The 22843-nt window shown below is 41.5% G+C and overlaps 1 protein-coding gene across 2 annotated transcripts in view; it reads left to right on the forward strand.

Annotated features, from left to right (window-relative positions):
* The window catches only part of LOC105018039 (ephrin type-B receptor 1), a 249021-nt gene that overhangs the window by 191471 nt on the left and 34707 nt on the right, over positions 1–22843 (forward strand). The window contains exons 7-10 of one of the 2 annotated variants that reach the window (XM_034291392.1): positions 6883–7045; positions 10683–10791; positions 11511–11575; positions 12171–12413. In XM_034291392.1, the coding sequence (XP_034147283.1) occupies positions 6883–7045; positions 10683–10791; positions 11511–11575; positions 12171–12205 (372 nt within the window). In that variant the 3' untranslated portion in view covers positions 12206–12413. Of the gene's footprint in view, positions 1–6882; positions 7046–10682; positions 10792–11510; positions 11576–12170; positions 12414–22843 lie in introns of those variants that run through there. The other variant, XM_020045462.2, reaches the window with a different exon arrangement.

The raw sequence follows: 22843 nt of genomic DNA on the forward strand, positions 1-22843 counted from the left end.
TTGAAAACTAAAAGTGCTTTTACCCTCCCTGGGTTGTATTCAGAAAACATACGAAGGCTAAAAGTAGCTCCTAAGTTGCGGATTTAGGAAAAACTCTTTTTTTTTTATGGGCGTGTCAGTCCTACATTTTTGGCATAAGAGTATTTCACAAAGTGTTTTAGAGCTAAAACCAGCTCCTAAATCTGTGAAAAGTTAGGAGTAGTCAAGAGGACTCCTAAGTCACTAAGACCAAATCACAAACAAACCTAAAAGAGCTGCTACCAGCAATCCACCTCATAATCATGTCAACATTTCAGAAACATTTAATGATCCTGAGCTTTTAAAAAGGTTTCATCTTAATCACTAGGGTATTATGATCACAGTAGAGCTAGTCATTGATACAGTCACTTCACCAACATAAGAAACAACCCAACAACACCGGAGATCAAGGCTGTGACAACTCTATGCTACTTGGCCACAGAGAAAATGCAGATATGCAACACAGACAAACTACGTATATCTCTGTCAGCAGAATATTACATCAAACAATAAATGTGCACTCCAGACCCCATATTGTCCAACAAAGCATTCGGTTTCCTCAATCGCCAACTACAAAGAAACAAAGCCGACTTTATGGCCATAGCTGGACCACCCGGTGTAGTTGGTGCTATAGATGGGACACATAATTGCATGAATTATTGCGCCATCAAAAGGTGAACGCGCATTCGATTATGAGCCGCCAGACATGTAAGAGGCTGACGTATCTTGACTAGTCAGCATGTCATTCTTGGTTTCATGTTAAATCAGTAACACTTAGCCTCCATTTTTATTTCAATATATTTATTTCAGTATGGCCACATGACACATCGTTCAATATTGCTACGATGAAATCACTGACAGACCCCTCCACTATCAGCCAAACATTGTGGGCATAGTAAGTAGGCATATTCGTGGAACACGACATCATCCATAGCAACAGGGTAAACTCCGCCCTTTCTCTTCACGATTTTGAGAGCGCAAACTATGTTGACGGGAGCTAGGCTAATTGTAGGCTTCTCCACTATCTGGCTTCCGCCTGAAGCTGCCTCTGTCCAGTGATGAGCAAATTTTCAGTTTGCTGATACAACAGCATGCCTCAAATTTTTACATATATTTTCACAAACTCTAATCCCTGAAGTAATCTGCTAAATGTTCTGATTTATTTTGCTGGTTTTGTTATTGGTTATTCAATCATGAATTGTTAAAGGCACTCTTATATTGCTAGATCACCAAAATGTTAGGAATAAAGATGCAAACATGTTGCCCGCCCATTCTGAAACCTCAACCAAATTCTGTCCATATTTATCTATGGTACTTGATTGGGCCACCGCACCTGCATTATAAAAACATAACATAGGTCTTACAGCTCACAGCGTGCAGGCAAACTCACATTAACACACACACACACACACAAAATAAATGGAAACACAAATTGCATTTACTTAGATATTACAGTTGATTCAATTGTTGTTTTATTACATTAAATTAGATTAGATTCAACTGTATTGTCAGTGAACAAGTACAGTACAACGAAATGCATTTAGTGTCTAACCAGAAGTGCAAATTGAAAGCTCAAATGTTTGCATACTCTTGGAGAATTGGTAATATATGTACCATCTGTAAAGAAAACATGAATGAGCAGGCAAAACACATGCCTTTTATTTCTTATGGAATTCACATTCAACTGTAGGTTATAACAGAATGGCACAATCATAAAACAAAACATGGCATCATAGAAAAATATTAACTGACCACTGTTCAAAAGTCTGCATACCCGTAGTTCTTAATACTGTGTATTGCCCCATTCAGCGACAGCGTGGAGTATTTTGTAATAGTTGTCTATGAGGCCCCGAATTCTTGCAGGTGGTACAGCTGCCCATTTATCTTGTCAAAATGCCTCCAGGGACCATGCCACAAAGTCTTTGGTTGTCTTGCATGAACCCCAGGTTTAAGATCGCCCCAGAGTGGCTCAATGATATTAAGGTCAGGAGACTGTGATGGCTACTCCAGAACCTTAATTCTTTTCTGCTGTAACCACTGGGGTGTCAACTTGGCTTTGTGTTTAGGGTCATTGTCTTGCTGGAAAGTCCAAGTGCGTCCCATGCGCAGCTTTAGTGCAGAAGAATGTGAATTGTATTTTCTGATAAGATGCTGCTTTCATCTTGCCATCAATTTTCACAGGATTCCTGTGCCCCCCCCCCCCCCCCCACCCAAAAAATAATAATATTTTCACCCTAGACCTTGTTGACCCCTCTCCAAACATAGCGCTAACGGTTGTGAGCAAATTATGGTCTGCCAGAATCTTTGAGGCGTGTCAAGGTGTTGTCGGCATATTGTAACCAGGCTTTTTTGTGGCAACTCGACCATGTAGCTCATATGTGTTCAAGTATCGCCGTATTTTGCTCCTTGAAACAACCATACCATCTTTTTCCATAGCAGCCTGTATTTCTCCTTTTTCTTTGTATCCTGAACAATTCTTCTGTCAGTTTTGGCAAAAATCTTTCTTGGTCTACCTGACCTTGGCTTGGTATCAAGAGATCCCCGAATTCTTTGCTTCTTAATAAGTGATTGAACAGTACTGACTGGCATACGCAAGGCTTTGGATATCTTTTTATATCCTTTTCCATTTTTATATAGTTCCATTACCTTGTTACACAGGTCTTTTGACAGTTCTTTTCTGCTCCCCATGGCTCAGTATCTAGCCTGTTCAGTGCATCCACGTGAGAGCTAACAAACTCATTAACTTTTTATACACAGACACTAATTGCAATTTAAAAAGCCACAGGTTTAATTGCCATTTTAACCTGTGTGTGTCACCTTGTGTGTCTGTATCAAGGCCAAACATTCAAGGGGATGTAAACTTTTGATCAGGGTCATTTGGGTGATTTCTGTTAAAAAAGGAGCCAAACAACTATAATAAAATAAATAGAATTAATGGCTTCAGATGATCACTTAAATAAAAGACAGTTTTTTTGCATGATCAGTCATATTTTCAAAATCAATGCCAAAATGTCTGTCAGGGCACGCAATCTTAACTGTAGGTCCAGAAATAATTGGACACTGACACATTCTGAGATAAAAAGTAGGCATTGCTCTGCAACACAAAAAGGCCTGGACATCCACAGAAGACAACAGTGGTGGATGATTGTTGGATCCTTTCCAAGGTAAAGAAAAATCCCTTCACAACATCCAGTCTAGTGAAGAACACTCTCCAGGAGGTTGGCATATCATTATCCAAGTTTACCATAAAAAGAAAACTTGTTGAGAGCAAATACAGAGGGTTCACCACAAGGTGCAAACCATTCATAAGCTTCAAGAACAGAAAGGCTAGAGTAGACTTTGCCAAAAAACATAAAAAAAAGCCAGCCCAGTTCTGAATGATTGGTCCACGTACAATAAAGGCAATGAGATAGCTTATGACAGAAATCTACGCATATTTCTGGGCATTTGATCAAAATAAATGTCTATCATGCTTGAATAAATGAAACCCCATTAACTGGTTAAAAAAATATATTTTATTACAACAGTGGAAGTGGGAAGGGGCGTGAATTTGAGGGACTGGGGTGTGGGGTTGGGAGAGGCAGTCAGTTATACAGGTCACATCCTGCTTCAGAGCATTTCACCCTCCTCTTTATTAACGAAATAAAAGGATCTGACAAGGCCATAGTAGTCTATAGGACTGGACGATATGACCTAAAATCTAAATAACGATTAATTGAACATTTTACCTCGATTACGATTGATGAACAACTTTAATATATTTTTTTCCTTTGTTTTGTAATGGGTAGTGTACGTTGTAACATTGTAATATCAAGCACATTGTAACATTAAGAAAGGTGCTACAGTTTTTTTTTTATTGTTGTCAAAGGGGGACACCAGAAGTAGTGCTGTAATACTATTTTAGTTTGCGCCACCGGTTTGCTCACTACAGTAGTTCTGCATATTCAGTTATTGTGTGTGAATCCTACCAACACAAAACAGATTTACTGGATTTATCCTCACAACAGCTATGTGCATTGAGTGCCATTCAGATGGTAGACAGGAACACGATCACCTTGCCAGCTAAGGGACACTACATTACACTGTTCATTCATTGACTTGAATTCAAACAACTGCAAAGACTGGTTGATTTTACAGTAGATAGCTAGCAAATGTCAGCTAACCGCTAGCTAACATAAAGTGTGACCTGTAATTCAATGTAGTGAAAATGAAGACTAGTGACGGTTATGTGTTTTATTGTATTGAGTGTTAGAAGTAAAGAAATTTATAACATACCCTTTGTTTGAACTACTTACAGAAATGACATAGTTATGCTTACAGTGATAATCCCCCCTGCCCCCCCCCCCCCGGATTTCAACCTATGTAGCCCCAATTAGATTATTGAATATTGAGCTTTGACAACATTACCACCGTTGTCTGTCGTTATGGCCTCAAGGTTCTCTTCCGTTAGTTCCCACACAGAAAGCATATCTCTGTGCAAGCAAAATATGCCGTCTCAAAGCATCTGTTGCGCAGCTTCCATTAATTGTCAATGTAGTGCAAGGTAAGGCTCAAGTATGGGTCCATCGTCCTACTTGACCAGAGATCAGATGTGGCTGCAAAGGGCTGGGCAGCGCAGTTTTGGAAAAATATGGTCACAATGGCACAGTATATCTTCTGTCAAGAGTTTTAATGAGGTGTTTAAACCCACTGCGTCAGTTATTTCTTTCCATCTTCTTGAATCCTTTTCATAATGTGTAGCACTGGGAAATGCTTGTGTTATCGGCACCTGCTTTGTGGAGGCACTTGTTGCTGGGCGCTTCTCAGTCACTTCTTTGAGCCATGCACTGTTCATATTCGGTAACGTGATTGTGCTCCAAGTGTTGAAACGGATTGGTGGTATTACCTTTGTGTTTACATTTGACCTCATTTTGTCAGGATGTCGTCTTTACTGAATCCAAAATGTGTCCTTTGGTTTAAGTTCTGCTTGTTCAAGAGTTGTTTAATAAATTCCTATTAAATACTTTTGGAGATTATTTGATTTCTTTTTCAATTCTTATAATTTTGGTACTGGTGATTTTCCGTTGGCGCTCGATAAAACCTCTTTGGGGGCGCCAACAATTCCTCTATGCAGGAAAAACCCTGCCTTTAACAGTTGTTGGATCTCTCTGTTCATCCACAGCTTCTGGTTGGGGAAGGTCTTTATTAGTTTATGGGTGGTGACATTGTTGATGCAGATGTTGATTTAATCCAGAACAGTAGAAGCATATGTTTAATGTTTTATAATTTGAACTCCAACTCTTACATACCTAACCAAAGCACAACACAAGCAGAAACTACCACAATTAACTAAGAACTTATTTTCCTACTCTGCGAGAGAGAAAACCCATTCCATGGGTGAAATTATTAATGTCATAATTAGCAGAGCGCGACTTCAGACAGAAAAAGAATGTTCATCACTTCCTTTCCTGATTGAATTCTCTCTTTCACTCTCACACTTTCTTTTCTCTCTTTCCTCTCTTTTTTCTTTCTTCTCTCGCTTTCTTCGCACCTCTTCTATCTCTCCCTTTCTTTTGCTCCCAGCGGGCCAGCAGGGAATACAACAGAACCAATATTATAATATGACTCACAGACTAATGGGTCTTAGTTCATTAATGTTTGTGTGTGTGTGAGTGTCGGGAAGGACTAATCACGCCGCATTCCCTCCAACGGTGCAGATTTTAATTTTAGCATGGCACTTAAGTTTCTATCTGTGGTCGCAACAGTTATATAATTCCATCAAGGACGGTGTAATTACAAACGAACCAGTCTTTTCCTATAGAAAGGCGACAACAATAACCAGAGAACTCATAAATGCTGTTAAATGGGTCTGTTACAACATCAGAATGGCCTATGCACCCATCTAAAGTTTAGGTTTCTATGGTTGAGGAGGATGTTACACAACGCACCCAGACTACCTCTGTCAGCTATTCATTGTTTTGTTGCGCGGTCTAGCCATGTCAAAGTAATGGCTTCTTGGAATATCAATCAATTTCTTCTCCTTTTCTCTCGGCTCCGGCTCTGTGAGGCGTTGCGGATAAGAGTGTCTGCTAAAACGAAACAAAGGAATAAAATGCCACCTTCACCTTTGTTGTGGCCATGGGAACCAACCCCTGTTATGGAATACCGCCGCAACATATGGTAGACACACGATAAGTGTTTACGAATTTTAATCTGTTAATCTTGTTCTGTGTGCGAAAAGCATCCAATGATAGGAATGCTGATCCAGGACCAGTTCCTCCCTGTCCATATAATTGTACTGATAGGACGGTATGGTTGACAAGGTGCAAGAGGCCTAGATTTACTGAATTAAGAAACCATCGCTTGGGATTAACGACACCTGGTGTCCTGCTCCCAGTCCCCACCTCAGTGAGTGGCACATCATGCACACGATCAAGCGTGTTCTCTGCAATGCTAATCTCTTATAAATTCTGGTGGATAGATTAATATCGTACAGTGAGAATCTGTCAGGGTTTGCTTACAATGATGAGATTAAGTGCAGCAGTAGTCCTGGTTTTGAGTAATCACTGGTTATTTGGCCTAATGAAAATTGTGCTAAAGACCAAGCTTGAACTGAGTTTCCTCTAGAGTCACAAGATATCTTGAGAAATGTGTGAAACAAAAACAGCATAGCCAAAATAAATGGGAGGGAGGTGTTTGGCTAAGAATTTCCCCTATTTTCCGAGGGAGCGGCTTTCCATCCTTCGCACAGCGGTAATCAAAGTTGATGGTGGCATTTCCCACCGAGTCAAACGAGAAATTACATTTGGTCAGATCATTTTACAGCTCGGTTACAGATAACTGCAACATTAACACGATGTCCCCCGTTCTTTCATGTTCCTCCAGGACCATGCGGAAATCAACTCCACCCTGTTGCGCAGCGAGACCAACACCGTCAGGGTGGAGGGCCTCCGGGCGGCCACGGTCTACGTCGTACAGGTGCGGGCCAGAACTGTGGCCGGCTTTGGCAAATACAGCGGCAAGATGTGCTTCCAGACTCTCACAGATGGTAAGGAGAATACAGTGAGGCAATGGAGGAGGCCCAGTGAAATGTGATGGTGGGGAGGGAGGTTCGGAGTATGTGTACATGTGATCCGTGTCTTTGTGTGCATGTGGGGACCTAAAGTCTTCACAAGATTGCAAACAAAATGGCTCATCACAAGTTTTTGGCAGGTCCCCACCGGGAATATATGATTTCTGGTTTAAGGGTTAGGATTGGCGCAACATTTACAGTTGGGTATCCTTTTGGATTGTGGTTATGTTTATGTTTAGGCACTACAGGTTAGGTTTAGGTGATAAGGCTAGGGTTTAGGTGAGAGCCAGAAGTGTTCCACAGTATATGAACAAATGGCAAATGTGGCAAATGAGGATATTTTGTCCATCCTCACTTGTTTTAGGCTTCGGTTGAAGGTTAGCATTATACTTAGGTAAATGGTTAGGGTTAGATTTTAATGTTAGGCTTAATGTCAATATAAGGAAATAAAATTGGAATACATTTTCATGTAAAAAAATATTCATTGGGAATTCATTTTCATCACTAGTGAAATGTGTGTGTGTGTTTTAAACGCTTGTGGATGCCATGTGGGTCGAGATGAATTTTTTATTTGATGGTGCGATAGTCAGTCCCTGCGTCCCAATAACTGTGCGGCTGTTTTATGAATATTTTTTTCTTCATTAATCTGCTATGTTCTAATCAAAACGTAGGAGACTGTGACTCTCAGACTTTGGAGTTAAGAATGTTGGCTTTTAGCATCTCTTGTGTGTGTGTAACTGACTGCGTGATTCAAACGACTTAGCTAATTGGTTTTTCATTGAGCCCGTCTGTTGCTGAGGAGCTATCCCAGAATGCTTAGCTGTGATTAGTGGCTGATGTGATTAATTATTTACCGCCGGGGGTTGGATTGTTTGGAGGGTCTCAACACCTGCTATATTGGAACAACTTGTGCATGTGTGCGTGTCGAGGTGTTTGGTCGTGTGTATATGTCATCGCTGCATATATGCTGTCAGATGATTTTCCACACTATGCATCTGGTGGAAGTTGCCCTTTTAAGGACAGATCTAGGATCAGCTTATCCTTGCTGAATTTTAAGCATAACCTTAAAAAGCCAAACTGACCTTATTATGTTTTATCCGTGTCCAAGGGCAAATTTCAACTTGACTTAAAATAATACCTCTCAAAATTCCATATCTATTTTTCTTCTATACCCCTCTTTCACTCTTCAAGTGAGTAAATAGCAGGTACCAGTTAAAGCTCTAGGACAGAAAACAAAAACTTGCTAGTTCAGGTCTCCCCTGAGCCAACCATCTGTGGATTCATCCTTGAGCAAGGCTCTTAAAGATCCTCCTCAAAAAAAGATATACATATGTATTTGAGCCAGTAGTTTGCAAGTGCAACCCACAAAATCCCCATTTGTTGTGTGCCACTACAGTATGCATTCGGTACCACCTTCCTATTAGTATGATATATAGTTATAAGTCCAGTGTACTGCGTATACATATTTGTTATGCACATTATCAAGGAAAGCATCTTTAACTTGCTCTCTGAGGCTGCATCGGGGAGTGTTGAGACACTCATTTCCAACTCACATGGACAAATACAAAGCTCCCTTTCCTGTTTCCCCATCTTGTTTTCGCCTGCTCTCTTTCCCTTCATTCCTTTCTCCCTTTAAAGCCACGGGTCGAGGAAAGGTTCGAGCTTTGGATGAAACGTAGAGAGGAGCCGGGCTCGTTTGTCAGGATGTACAGTATGGATGACGGCGACGATATGATGACAATCATGTGGGGGCGTAGTTACCTGTGTACAGCAGATGTAGCACGTTGCTCAATTTCTCCTCCCCGAGCCTGGATTAGTAATTAAGGCGCGCGGACACGCACAAACGCATCCACCAGACGCCCGAAGGACCAGCTTATGGTACATCCTCTGGCCCTCTGCCACAGCACGCCGATGGCAGGGACAGTTAGCACCTGGCGAAGGAGGGAACGGAGGGACAACTCTGACACTCCCGCCTCCCTCTCCACCCCCCACTCCCGCCACCTCACTCCTCTCAATTAGATTTAAGGGGCTTTGTATTGTTCTCGGAAGCTTCCCTCTTTCCCCTGTGCCCTGTTGATCATTTCTGCCCAGCCCCCTTTGCCTTCCGCCCACCGCCACCCCCCTCTCTTTCTCACCCACCACCCCAACACCCTGCCATCGCGTTGTCACATAGCTAACCCAGGTGCCTTCTAACCCCCCCCAGTCGCTGTCCCTTTTCTTTGTCATTTGATTGACAGGCGAAACGAGGAGGGGATGATTGGCCTATCATTAGTGAGGTGTGTGGGATTCGGGACTGTGTGTGTGTCTGTGTGTTTGTGTGTGTGTGGTCACAGCTTGAAAGTGAGGAGTCCCGTTTCCTGCAGTCAGATGTGGACATCAGACTGATTGTTATGCAGCATTGTTTACTGCTAGCTAGCACTTTGAATGTTGATTTCTGATCGTCAAGCACAATCACCATTTTCCCTCCTGTTCAGGAAACTCCCTCGGTACCATAACACAAAATATGGCTTCACAAAGAAATAGCCAGGCTGACTTTATAAGGCATATTATTCAAAATACAGAGTGTAATTTTAGCACTTGTTTGTAATTTGATAGATATTTTAGATACTATATCCTGGCCCAAAAGACTGCACTTCTCCCTGTCTCTTTAATCCCATTGCTGCAAAGCAAATTTCATTTGGAAGTTTTCCCAAAGCAAACACAGCCTTCCTGAATGAGCCCTATCGCAGTAGCCCTGAGGCCTAAATCACAGAAGACAGCTGCACAAAGGCTAAGACTTACTTTACCGATTCTTCCGGAGTTATTCAGGCTCACTTTTGAATTACACCTGTGTCATCTCCTGTCATCGCTAACGCTCAGCTAACATTTGGCTGGCGTTAAGCTAATTTTTAACTAACATTTAGCTGGATTCCTGACTGTCGGTGAGCAGCTAGTATTTAAACATCCCAAGTCAAATTCCAAGGTGTTCTTTCACATCTGTCAGACTGTGACAGGGAGGATTAGGTATGGCGGCGGGATCACACGAAGACGTCCTCGCTCTTCCCTTTCTTATGATCATTTGTCCTCTTTCACTTTCTCGTAGCTCCTTGTCAATCTCTCCCTCCCTCCCTCGATCTGTTTCTCTTTTAATCACTTCCTTCCTCTTCTCCCTCTCCCTCTCTGTCGCTTTCTTAAAGAAGTATACAGGTGATTGTCGGCGCGGCCTCACTAATGTCTGTCAGTCATTCACGGCAGAGCTCAATAACTCTCGCTTAACATAGCTCAGAGCTGAGGCACCTCCATGTTGTCTTTATCCTCAGGTGCACCTGGATTAACCATTCTGTTCTTCTGTCTCCCAACTCTTTTCCATGGTTTGTCTCTATACCCACCCCGTCTTTCACGACACATCAACCTCTCTCCATCCCCCTTTCACATTGTCCTCTGTTTGTCTGTTATACACTGTATCTCCTTTCCTACTATCTCACTATATTTTTTCTGTCTCTTTATATCTCTCTCCCCTCTATCTTATCTCTCTTCCCCCATATTTCTCTTTTCTCCCTGATTCTCCCCCTCTGTCCTGCCCTTCTCTCTCTTTCCCTCCCCATCTCTCTTGCTATTTCTTTTCTGTCTCCAGATGACTTTAAGTCAGAGTTGAGGGAGCAGCTTCCTCTGATCGCAGGCTCGGCCGCTGCGGGAGTGGTGTTCATCGTGTCTCTGGTGGCCATCTCTGTCGTCTGTAGCAGGTGGAGTATGGTCAACATGGCTTCCACTTTCATATTGCCGTAACTATATGTCTGTAGGCCTTGCACATACTACATGTACACACACACACACACTTAGCAGGAGGTAAAGTAAATTGTCTGTCCGTTTCACAAGTCATCATACGTTTCTCTATAAATCATTAAAAGGTTCACGCTGAGTTGACCTGAGTTAATTGATTCAAGCCAATTAAATAATGGACGGCATGTTACGGCGTGTTACGGCACACCGTTACTCGTTCCTCTCCTCACACAAAAACAACAGTGTGGAATTTAGAATTGGCCAGCACCGCATGTCGCTAGCAGCAGAGCAGACGTCAGACACGACACGGTCTTTGATGACAGAGGGGCAGAGGAGAGACTGCAGAAGAGAGATGAAAAGCTACAGAGATGCTATCACACAGCTAATTAAAATTTTAAAAAGCTGCTCATTTTCCTCCAAATTCAATTTAGGGCAGCAAAGCTTGAGCATATAATACTGTTAACCCTAACCATCGACCAATTTTCCAACCATATCGCTTTTAGGCCTGTTTAGTGACATTTCCAATTTCTTTCATACACATAGGATGAACAAAGCAAACAACTCAGTCAAACTTTTACTTGCTACTCCGTTTACATTACACACAGAAAGATAGTGATTCCTTTTCACCTTACCTTCAATACTGTCTTTTTCTAATATAACTTGCCTTTCTTTGCCTGTTAAGGAAACGGGCGTACACTAAGGAAGCTGTGTACAGCGACAAACTACAGCATTACAGCACGGGACGAGGTGAGTTTCCAACAGTATATGGTTTAGAGTTGGGGTACAGGATGAGGGAAGTTTCCAAACAAATATGATTTAAGTTGGGGTACAGGATGAGGGGAGTTTCCAAACAAATATGGTTTAAGTTGGGGTACAGGATGAGGGGAGTTTCCAAACAAATATGGTTTGAGTTAGGGTACAGGATGAGGGGAGTTTCCAAATAAATATGGTTTGAGTTAGGGTACAGGATGAGGGGAGTTTCCAACCAAATATGGTTTGAGTTAGGGTACAGGATGAGGGGAGTTTCCAACCAAATATGGTTTGAGTTAGGGTACAGGATGAGGGGAGTTTTCAACCAAATATGGTTTGAGTTAGGGTACGGGACGAGGTGAGTTTCCAACCCACGCAAAAAACGCATGTTACTTACTGACATTGAGGGCCAATGCTTTCTGAAGGACATGACAATCATTTCTCTGGGTTGTATCCTGAATAGAACATCACAATTGCTTAGTCAATGAGGACAGCAAAATGAATCGTCTGTGTTCATGTGTTGAGGGCAAATATGAACTCCCTTTCCTGATCCAAACAGAGGGTGACAAGTAATCCCTTTTTCCTTTTTAAGGACAATTGGCTGGCATACATTTCACTGGGCTGTAGTGACTGACCAGTGACTGATACTGCAAAGTTGCCTCAGAGTTGGGCTAGCAAGAGTGTGCAGGAGAAACCGTATGTGAGGCAAAACAATCCAGTAGCCTGGCTGAAGGCCCATCTAGCTGTCTAAAAGGGGCCTCCCTGGAGGAGATGGAGGTTTTTCAAGGCTGAAACAGAAAGGCGTTGCTAAGCAGCTCGGTTTTGGTCACAGCCAAAGGAGCTATTGCCCGGAGCTCATTAAAGAGCCAGAGAGAAATAAAATGGCTCCTAGTGTTTTTTTCCCCCAGTCAGACTGTCAGAAGAATCAATGCTCGCAGTTGGTTCAGTCAGAGGCTATCTTAGGGAGAGCGAATGCAATTAACATCAGATGTGGGCGAAGCGCTAGCCATGCTAGCTGCGCTAATCATGAAATGAACAATTTGGAATAGAGGGGAAACAGCGATAAGTGTTCCTATTCAGCTCGTGTTGTTCCCTCCACTCATTCCTGCTGACTAGTAATAATGCTCAGGAGTTGATTGTGTCCTATCTTTTCCCCTCTATTATTGGCAGGGGCGACTGGTCATTAGGGGCAGGTGGGGCACAGCCCCACCTGTTGTCAACAACATTTTTATTTTTATTTCTCGAAGATTCTCATTTCATTTATTATCTTTGAATATAGCATCTTCCTTAAATTGTATATCATTTGTGTTAGGATTTTATTTCATGTTCATTGGTCCCTGCCTTTCTGCTTCAGACTGAGTTCTGCCGATTCGAGTTCACAGTAGTAGGCCATAGGCCAGTAGGCCATGTGGGGCTAGCCCCTCTCTCACAATGCAATGTACATTGTACAAGGGAAAATATTAATACTCAAGCTCAGAATGTTATTGTGATCAATGGTCACCTTTTTCTCTGGCACGTACCATCTACTTACTTCGAGAATCACTGACCATCCAGACATACATGACAAACAAAACAAATAGCACCATAAGAAGTTAAAGAAGAAGCAGGCTTGCAGGTAATTGTTAGTTTTTTTTAAGCAGGCAGTTTGCAAATCTTGGACAAAGAACCAACACATAACATTTAAAGTACACACAAGACAATACATTTAACGTTGGCCAGTTGGCTCTTTAAAAAATCTTCCTTATTCCAGAGGTTGATGTTTTATACAACAGTCCGCAAAACGGAGCATCGATGGCATCTGGGATTAGCAGTGCGCTCACCCGTTTCCAAGGAGAATGTCCAGAATATGCAGAAGCAAACAGATGAATGTGCTGCCACCGTTCATGATGGAACAGATGAGCCAGGCCGACGAGTAACCAACACAGTGCTGGTGTTGAACGAGGCATGCGACACAGTCATCTCCCAGGTGGAGCAGAGGTTTTCACAAAGTGACCACCTGATCACTGCCAAGCTGGTTGACAGCTCGCTCTTCCCACAATTTGTCCTGTCATTCCCTACATCTGAGCTTGACTGTGTGGTGAAACTATGGCCTCTAGGAAACGAGGAAAAGTCTGAGCTGACCACTCTGTACCGCCCCACTGAGCTTCATACTGGTAAGACGGCCCTGTCTCTTTTAAGATCCATCCATGAGAACAACCTAGAGGAAGCTTTGCTGAGGACCGTCACTCTGCTGAAAATTATCATAACAACACCTATGGCGGCATCCGAGTCAGAGAGGAACTTTTCCAACTTGAAGAGGGTAAAAACCTTCACACGCAATACTATGGGACAGCCGCGACTCAACACATTGGCCATGTTGTCCATAGAAAGCCAGCTGATTCAGCAACTACATGACTTCATTCCCAAAGTCATCATAAGTTTGCCCAGAGAATTATTGTGCTGGATCGATTGATATAGCTGGTGACACGTGTCAGTGTGCCCATGCTTGATCTATTAAGGTTGTTATAGAATGAATCTGTATCCCTAAAAAAGTTGTGCTTCGTTGTGGCCTTCAGTGGTGTTGAGCTCATTGCTGTTTGCGTATGGCCCTGTAGGCACATTGGTTCTGAGCCTTGGTTGCATTCTTAATTTAGGTTTGTAAATGTGATTTACATGTGTATAGGAGAGAAGAGGAGAGCAACTACACAAGAAGGTCTCTCTCTCTCTCCAGTATGTGTACAACACCAAGTAGAAGCAAGCCACTCTGTTGTAAAAGTTTTTTGTGGAGCCACGCTGTTTTGTTTGATGTGTTAACTAAACACATCAGTAGCAAGAGGGAGTTTTGTAGCTTTACTGGTATGTATCCTATATTTTGATAATGGTTTGTGCCCCACCAATTTTTTACATATAAAAATGCCACTGGTTATTGGAAATACATTTTTTCCAATTACTGTTCATTTGGAAAAAAAGCAAAACATTTGCCACTTCGAGAAGAAACTATTCTTCTTGTTCAAATGTTGTATGTTTCTAGGTCAAAAACAAATGTGTTTCTGTGTTTTTTATGCCAAGCTCTTGGGAAGTAGTAAGCTGTTGATGTACAATACATTTCCAGTAAACGAATATACATCTGGGATTTGAGTACACATGTTAAACTATCTCAAAAAAACATTCCTTTCACACTTCATCTGCCAGGCATTTCAGACCCCCTGTATCTGCCAGAGCTGAACGCTATTTCACGTCATTAGCATACAAATTGTCCCTATTAGCATACACATTCTCCTCCGCACATCACCCTCCAGCCAGAGCATCAGTTCATATACTGGGTTGTCAAACTATATAGTGCAGTCTCCAAAATAATGAATTACAGATAATTAAAAAATTTAATGGTTAATGAATTTGAAGAATACAAGAATGTGCTTGTATTGAGAGGTCTCATCTTACTGGAAAAAAAAACTAAAAAACATAAAAGACATAAAACAATTTGTTCTAAGAACACAGGTATAGTGTTTCATTCATTTATTAGGCGATACATAGCCTATAGCCTATAGGTGACATAAATTGTCTGTAGGTGACATGAATAAGTGTTTTTAGGAAAACCAAGGTACATTTTTCAAATGAGTAGGCTATGCGAACGGTGCATCACACAGCTGAAGGTCTTGAAAAAAACTAGTTCAGCCAACTCACAATGAGAAATGTTGAATGTTGCTGGCCTAAACTGGTTTCAAACCTGAGTCTCCCATGTGAAAGGCAATGTCTTTAACCACTACGCCATAGAGCTATACATTTGCAAGTGTTGGTATAGCCTCTCTACTATGTATCATTCTTTCACACATTAACATTACACCAATATTTCACTGGACACCAAAAAGCATTGTGTTAAACTGACTAACGTTTCTTATTAAGTTTACCTCCACCACAAACAGCATCTATGAACTGTATGGATTTTGCCACTGGCCGTTTTAACAGTTAGCCAGTAACAGGCTTACTAGTGTCTACTAAATTACTATTAAGAACAGTCATAAGAATTGAGCCAGACTAGAGAGTGGAACTTTACACTGCCAAAGCTATTTCATGGCACAACAACATTCGTTTTTTTCTTTTATTTGTGAATGACATTGATATCAATACATACTGCCCCAAAAAGCAAAAATGTGTCCTATAAAAGGGTCGCTCTTCTTGGCCAGCTCTGCTTACGTGGTCCGGCAAAAACAGTAACATGTTATACGTTTGTTGAATTGGTGATTGGTAAAGAATATTGGTGGCCTTTTGTGAATCATTATTTAAATTAATACATTTGTAGAATCTTAATCTTCAGTAAAATAAGCAGAGAAAATTACGAGAGATGATAGGATGTGTGTGTGATTTTGTTTCGCTTTCTCTCCTAATGAAAGGAGTAATGTGTAATATGTTTGTTGAATTGGTAATTGGCGCTGGTATTTCATTTTGTGAATAATTATTGAGATTTACATTTTAGACATTTGATGAATAAGGCCTACACAAGAAGCTGAATCTCCTATTGAAAATATGGTATTAGTGTGATACCTATGTTGAAGTGTCAAGTAGCCTATGTTGTTGCATTATGTTTCAATAATAGCCTAAATAAGTTGTTGAATGGTCATTGAAACCTTGTATTTAATTTGTAAGTTCATTCAAATTCAACCATTGTTCTGATCATTCATCTGCCAGTATTGTGCATTCATCCATTGACCACATGCATTCAGTGAGGGGTGATTAGCGCCTGGGTACCATTTGGGTACCATCGTTAAGTGCCGTGGGCTGTTGGCGGATTAAGTCGGAAAACAGGTTAAAAAATCCTGGTAAATAGTCTCTAAATAGTTTTCCGTTTGTCAGTTTAGAATTCTGACAACGGAAACAATGTAATACACGTCTGTTTAGGAAAAGTCATGAGGAGGAGGGTGTAGCTTTCAAACGGCATTTGGCTGTCCTAGTGTTTAAGACGACCGGAACTGCACACGCGTTCCGTCATTTTCGTTTTTATGGCTGGTTGGAGAGTGTTATCGGAGATGGACATTGTTACTTTGGACTCTCCTCATGCAACACTTTCAAATTAATTTTACGCCACCCACGCACACAGTCACCCCCCACACACACACCTTGTTGGACGGCTGCCAAACGGACATCAGCTCCGGCCCAGGTGGAAGAACTGCACCATGGCCAACTGCTCCGTGTCAGGGAATGGTAATAGAATGCTAACTGGTGCTGGTGCTTAAAGACAACAGATGTTTAGGGTGCAGAGTACCGGCGGGTCTGTGCCAGTGGGGAGCATATGGAGGGAGATGACAGGACGGGTGAATGGGCAAGGAGGACGGAGGGGATGAGCAGGGAGATGTTGAGACAGTGGCAGGGCGACGGTGGAGGGAGTAGCAAGAGGAGGAAAGACTGGAAAGAAGCATGGGTAAAAATGTAGTTTTTACCGGAATCTGCCCTCCCTTCTGCTGGACACAAACTGTTGTTTGTTTGTGGAAAAATACTGGCAACTCCTCCATACCTGCCACACTGTGCATTCCAGCAGCACAGCCATTTTCAGTAGCCACGGACACACACAAGAACACCTGTCAACATGTGTTCAGTGACATTCACAACCTCCCACACAACACGTAATAAATGTCCCCGTAAATATCTGCTAACACGTACCCAGACACGTCTATATGTCCCACACATGTACACCCTCATTTCCCCTTATCGCCAACGAGTTGTCTCAGGTGCTTTTGTCTGCGCTCCGGCGTCTGGCCCAAGCATAAATAGACAGACAGCCGACCACACTGTGACCATTTGGAATATTTACTGCATGACAAGGGCCCGGCCTCATCTGACAGCAACGCCAATCATCCAAAAAAAGTATCTGCATAAAAAGCCTGATTCTCCCCATCGACGTTCATATTTTACTAAGAAAGCTTTTTGCGTGCTTGACAGAGTTAGATTTACATTTATGATCCAGGCCAGAGGCGTGCTAATCCTGTTTGATTTGTGGAATGCAGAGAGTTGTGTATTTTCTCAGCATGACTTCTGCCTTAATAAGGCCCGGGTTTTTCTCCCATCAAACGTTGGCTAATTAAATGTGTTTATGAAAAGAACGGAACTCATAATGAGCAGAATATTAGTTGATACATTTGGTCTGTAGAGCATATTACTGCATGCATATGGTGACATAGAGTCCATTAGTTTTGGTCAGTGTGTATGTCAGGGTCACATCTGCGCTATGAACAGTTGAGAATAGTCCTCTGTCTTTCATTACTTGGCATAGGAGGTATTTGTTTAAATTGCCAAAGCATGTGGGAAAGTATAGAAATATTAGTATATGTAGTTCGATCTCTTCCTGAATAGCAGACACTAGTAATACAGTAGAAAGTAAAAAGAAAAAAAAAAGTAAAACATTAACGAGCCTCAGATTATATTGTGGTTAGCTTGTTATATAAAACAACAGACACTTCATTGTGTTCAATCATTATTTCTCGTTCTTTTTGCTGGACCGCATAAGCAGAGCAGGCCAAGAAGAGCGAATGTCTCTTACTGAGTGAGTGACTGACAGGTTACCCCTTGTTAAATAGCGTAGTGTTTAGAGACGTGCCATTTCACGCAAGCTACCGTTTTTTGAGTTTCACTGCAGACATAAATTATGCTTTAGGATTTGTTCAGGATTGACAAATACTTTGTTGGTTCCAACTTTCAGTAGCTACATTATAGTAATCCTAAAATAAACCTGTTAACCGTTATATTGCAACTATTTCTGGTGGATTTTCGAGGTACGGATCCGTTGATGATTTTTGGGGTAATAGCATATAGATCACAACTCCTTGCGCAGTAAAAGAGGAGGGGTTTCCACGATTCTCTCTTTTCACTTGACGAAATAGTCAGTTATCTTCACCTACAGTGGATATAAAAAGTCTACACACCCCTGTTAGACTTTAGACACAACCAGGTTAGTGTAAGGTTTTTATTTTTCATTTTTCCCCCTCAAAGATTTCAGTTTGTTTTTCAATTGAATTGTTCACATTATAGGTCACATTAAATGTGAAAAATTTCTGCCATAAATTATCTTTGTCTCATTCTTTTAACATCACAAAAACCTGGCATTTTATGTGTAGACTTTTTATATCCACTTTATATTGATATTTATTTTATCAATGTAATTCATAAATTAAAGAAAAACAAAGGTGCCATGAAGTTCATCTTCATTCTTGCTAAAAATTGCTCAATTCTTATGATTATTCCAAGTAATAAGTTGATACTAATAGGCCAATTACTGGCTAATAAAAGCCATACAGTTCATAGATGCTATTTGTGATGGAAGTAAACTTAATAAGAAACGTTATTCAGTTTAACACTATGATTAATGGTTTCTAGCTAAATATTCAAATTTGGCGTGATGTCAATGTGTGACAAAATGATGTAATGTCAAGATAGTATGTCCCCTCGTAGTTCACATAGCGTAGTGGTTAGCTTTTCAGCTGTTATTGTATGGACGATCATCTACAATAATCTTTGTACAAAAGTACAATTTAGTTCAGTTGATAAACGTTATGTTGCCCACATTTTTCCACAATAATTTAATGGCTGTGATAAAAGTTTCATTTGAGCACCATATGAAGGTAGACTAACTGCCTGCTAGCCCCCTGGTCTTGTGGGATTATCCCTACCCTTTAATGGTTGACCCTGGTTCAATTCCCCTCTCAGTCATTCCAACTTTCGTCTCTCAGAAAATATTTATCCCCTCTGTACTTTTCAGTTGTCGGACAACTATACATATCCAGTCTATAATATCATGAATCTCATATATTTAAGAGAATAATTGTACTATGTGACCCTTTTATACTGTTATTGTTTTCTAAAGAAACAAACTAGCCATGGAGTGATTGGAGTCATTGTTTTCGTTATAGGTAGGTTGTGTAGCTATTAGCTAGTCATCTAGTAATCTTTATACAAGAGTACACTTTAGTTCCATTAATAAACGTTCTGTTTTCCATGTTATTTCAGCAAAAATGTAATGGCTGAGGTAAAAGTAGCATGCACATATGTATATATATAGAGCTCCAGAAAAAATTAAGAGACCACTTCACCTTTTTCTTTCCTTTCCAAAATCGTCAAAAAGGAAGGTTTTGAGTTAGGAACAGAAGGGTTAAAATTAAGAGACCACTGCAAATTGAATGCTTCTGTTCCTCACTCAAAACTTTCCTTTTCAACTTTTTTGGAAAGGAAAGAAGAAGGTGCAGTGGTCTCTTAATTATTCTGGAACTGTATACAAATTTTCATCATAGGTACACTTCAACTATGAGAGACAAAATTAGAAAAAGAAATCCAGAAAATCACATTGTAGGATTTTTTATGAATTTATTGGTAAATTCCTCGGTAAAATAAGTATTTGGTCACCTACAAACAAGCAAGATTTCTGGCTCTCACAGACCTGTAACTTCTTTAAGAGACTACTTTGTCCTCCACTCGTTACCTGTATTAATGGCACCTGTTTGAACTTGTTATCAGTATAAAAGACACCTGTCCACAACCTCAAACTAACACACTCCAATCTCCACTATGGCCAAGACCAAAGAGATGTCAAAGGACACCAGAAACAAAATTGTAGACCTGCACCAGGCTGGGAAGACTGAATCTGCAATAGGTAAGCAGCTTGGTGTGAAGAAATCAACTGTGGGAGCAATTATTAGAAAATGGAAGACATACAAGACCACTGATAATCTCCCTCGATCCGGGGTTCCATGCAAGATCTCACCCCGTGGGGTCAAAATGATCACAATAACGGTGAGCAAAAATCCCAGAACCACACGGGGGGACCTAGTGAATGACCTGCAGAGAGCTGGGACCAAAGTAACAAAGGCTACCATCAGTAACACACTACGCCACCAGGGACTCAAATCCTGCAGTGCCAGACGTGACCCCCTGCTTAAGCCAGTACATGTCCAGGCCCATCTGAGGTTTGCTAGAGAGCATTTGGATGGTCCAGAAGAAGATTGGGAGAATGTCATATGGTCAGATGAAACCAAAATAGAACTTTTTGGTAAAAACTCAACTCGTCGTGTTTAGAGGAGAAAGAATGCTGTGTTGCATCCAAAGAACACCATACATACTGTGAAGCATGGGGGTGGAAACATCATGCTTTGGGGCTGTTTTTCTGCAAAGGGACCAGGACGACTGATCCGTTTAAAGGAAAGAATGAATGGGTCCATGTATCGTGAGATTTTTTGTGAAAACCTCCTTCCATCAGCAAGGGCATTGAAGATGAAATGTGGCTGGGTCTTTCGGCATGACAATGATCCCAAACACACCGCCTGGGCAACAAAGGAGTGGCTTCATAAGAAGCATTTCAAGGTCCTGGAGTGGCCTAGCCAGTCACCAGATCTCAACCCCATAGATAATCTTTGGAGGGAGTTGAAAGTCTGTGTTGCCCAGCGACAGCCCCAAAACATCACTGCTCTAGAGGAGATCTGCATGGAGGAATGGGCCAAAATACCAGCAACAGTGTGTGAAAACCTTGTGAAGACTTACAGAAAATGTTTGACCTCTGTCATTGCCAACAAAGGGTATATAACAAAGTATTGAGATTAACTTTTGTTATTGACCCACATACTTATTTCCACCATAATTTACCAATAAATTCATAATAAATCCTACAATGTGATTTTCTGGATTTCTTTTTCTAATTTTGTCTCTCATAGTTGAAGTGTACCTATGATGAAAATTACAGGCCTCTCTCATCTTTTTAAGTGGGAGAACTTGCACAATTGGTGGCTGACTAAATACTCCCCCCCCCCCCCCCCCACTGTATGTATATAATGTTTCCATCTCTTTGTCTTTCACTGTCTCTTTGTCTTTTTCTCCCCCTCTTCCCGCTCAAACTCAAGCTATAAAATATTAAGGCTTAAATACATTTTTATCTGTGGGCCGTGAAAATATTAAACAGGGCTTCAGACGAGAGAGAGAGAGGTGTGTGTTAGAAAGAGAGCGAGAGAGAAGATAAACTGTTTGCTATTTAAATAATACATGAAAGTGGGCATGGTTATTTGGAATTTGAAATAAAAAGCTAGTGCGTGCAGTGCCTTCTCTGCATATATGTTCATGAGTGCCTGCCTGTGTACAAAGAGAAGATTCCTGACTGGCCTCCGACACTATTATGAGTCTGGGTTTCAGTCGCTAACATGTACAGAATGCCGTTATCGCGTGCCGAGCTCCCTACTCCCCGCTTATCAGTAATCCAGTCTCCCACAGAGTTTCTAATCAGCAATTAACATCTGCAGAGATATGGTTCAAGATAATTAGTTTACTAACTAGCCAGAGCTTCCAGTCAAGAGCTTAAGGTAAGCTGCCTCGGTCTCGTTCTCCTCTAGAACTCAGCCAGCCCTCTGCCACTTGAGACGGCTTTGCTTTTTAACTGCACCCCACATGCAAAGCTAATAGCTGTGGTTGAAACAATGCTCGCGTGGAGATGATAGGTTTATGTCACGGTTTGCCATAGCCCCAAACCCAGTCAGAGAATGCCAGTCAATGTGTTGGGTCTCCCATGTGGTTTTGTTTTCCGATGACCATAATCAATTTGACCAGAGTTCCCCTCTGGTCAAATTCAGTTTACAATGTGGCTGACAGCCAGTAGCAAACTGCTAGAGCATTTTGCCTGTTAACCGATTGGTTAGTAGATCGAATCCCTGACTTCTGCCCTTCCATCCTTGAGCAAGACAGCTAATCCTAATTGTTTTTGTGAGACAATCTGGATAAGAGTGTCTGTTAAAGGACTAAAATGGAAATACAAGGCAGGTTGCTATTCGTTGTTATCACTGCATGTGTTGAATATGTTTCTCAATGCCCGTGAGCCATCTCATCTGACCCGGAAACAGGCGTTCATCCATTCCCAGACATCCCTCAGCCGGTGGACTATAATCACTTATCTGTCGCTGGCTTTAAGAGCCAGTTGATAGCGGGCTGTATTATCAGTGTATGAACTGCAAGGGGGAGAGGCAAGGGCGAAATTGGTTCTGCCGCTATCAAAGGGCAAAGATGAAGAGAGGGAGGGGAAAAGGCAGCCTTCATTTTTCTCTCTTTCTCTCTCGGTTTGTGTGCGCATTCAGTGTTTCTGTTTCTGGCACTCATTTTTGTCATCGCTTTTTCTCCATATCAGCTCTGTTTGTTTACTGTTGGGTAAAACGCATTTATTGAACGTCACTTTATTAGTTAGGATAGCTTGTTTCTAGGAGAGAGTTAAAAGGAGTCTTAATGGACAGTGGTGATTCTGTTCCCATACAGCTGCTTGTTCTCCTCCAC

The sequence above is a fragment of the Esox lucius genome, chromosome 3, assembly GCF_011004845.1.
Source record: "Esox lucius isolate fEsoLuc1 chromosome 3, fEsoLuc1.pri, whole genome shotgun sequence".
Taxonomy (NCBI): domain Eukaryota; kingdom Metazoa; phylum Chordata; class Actinopteri; order Esociformes; family Esocidae; genus Esox; species Esox lucius.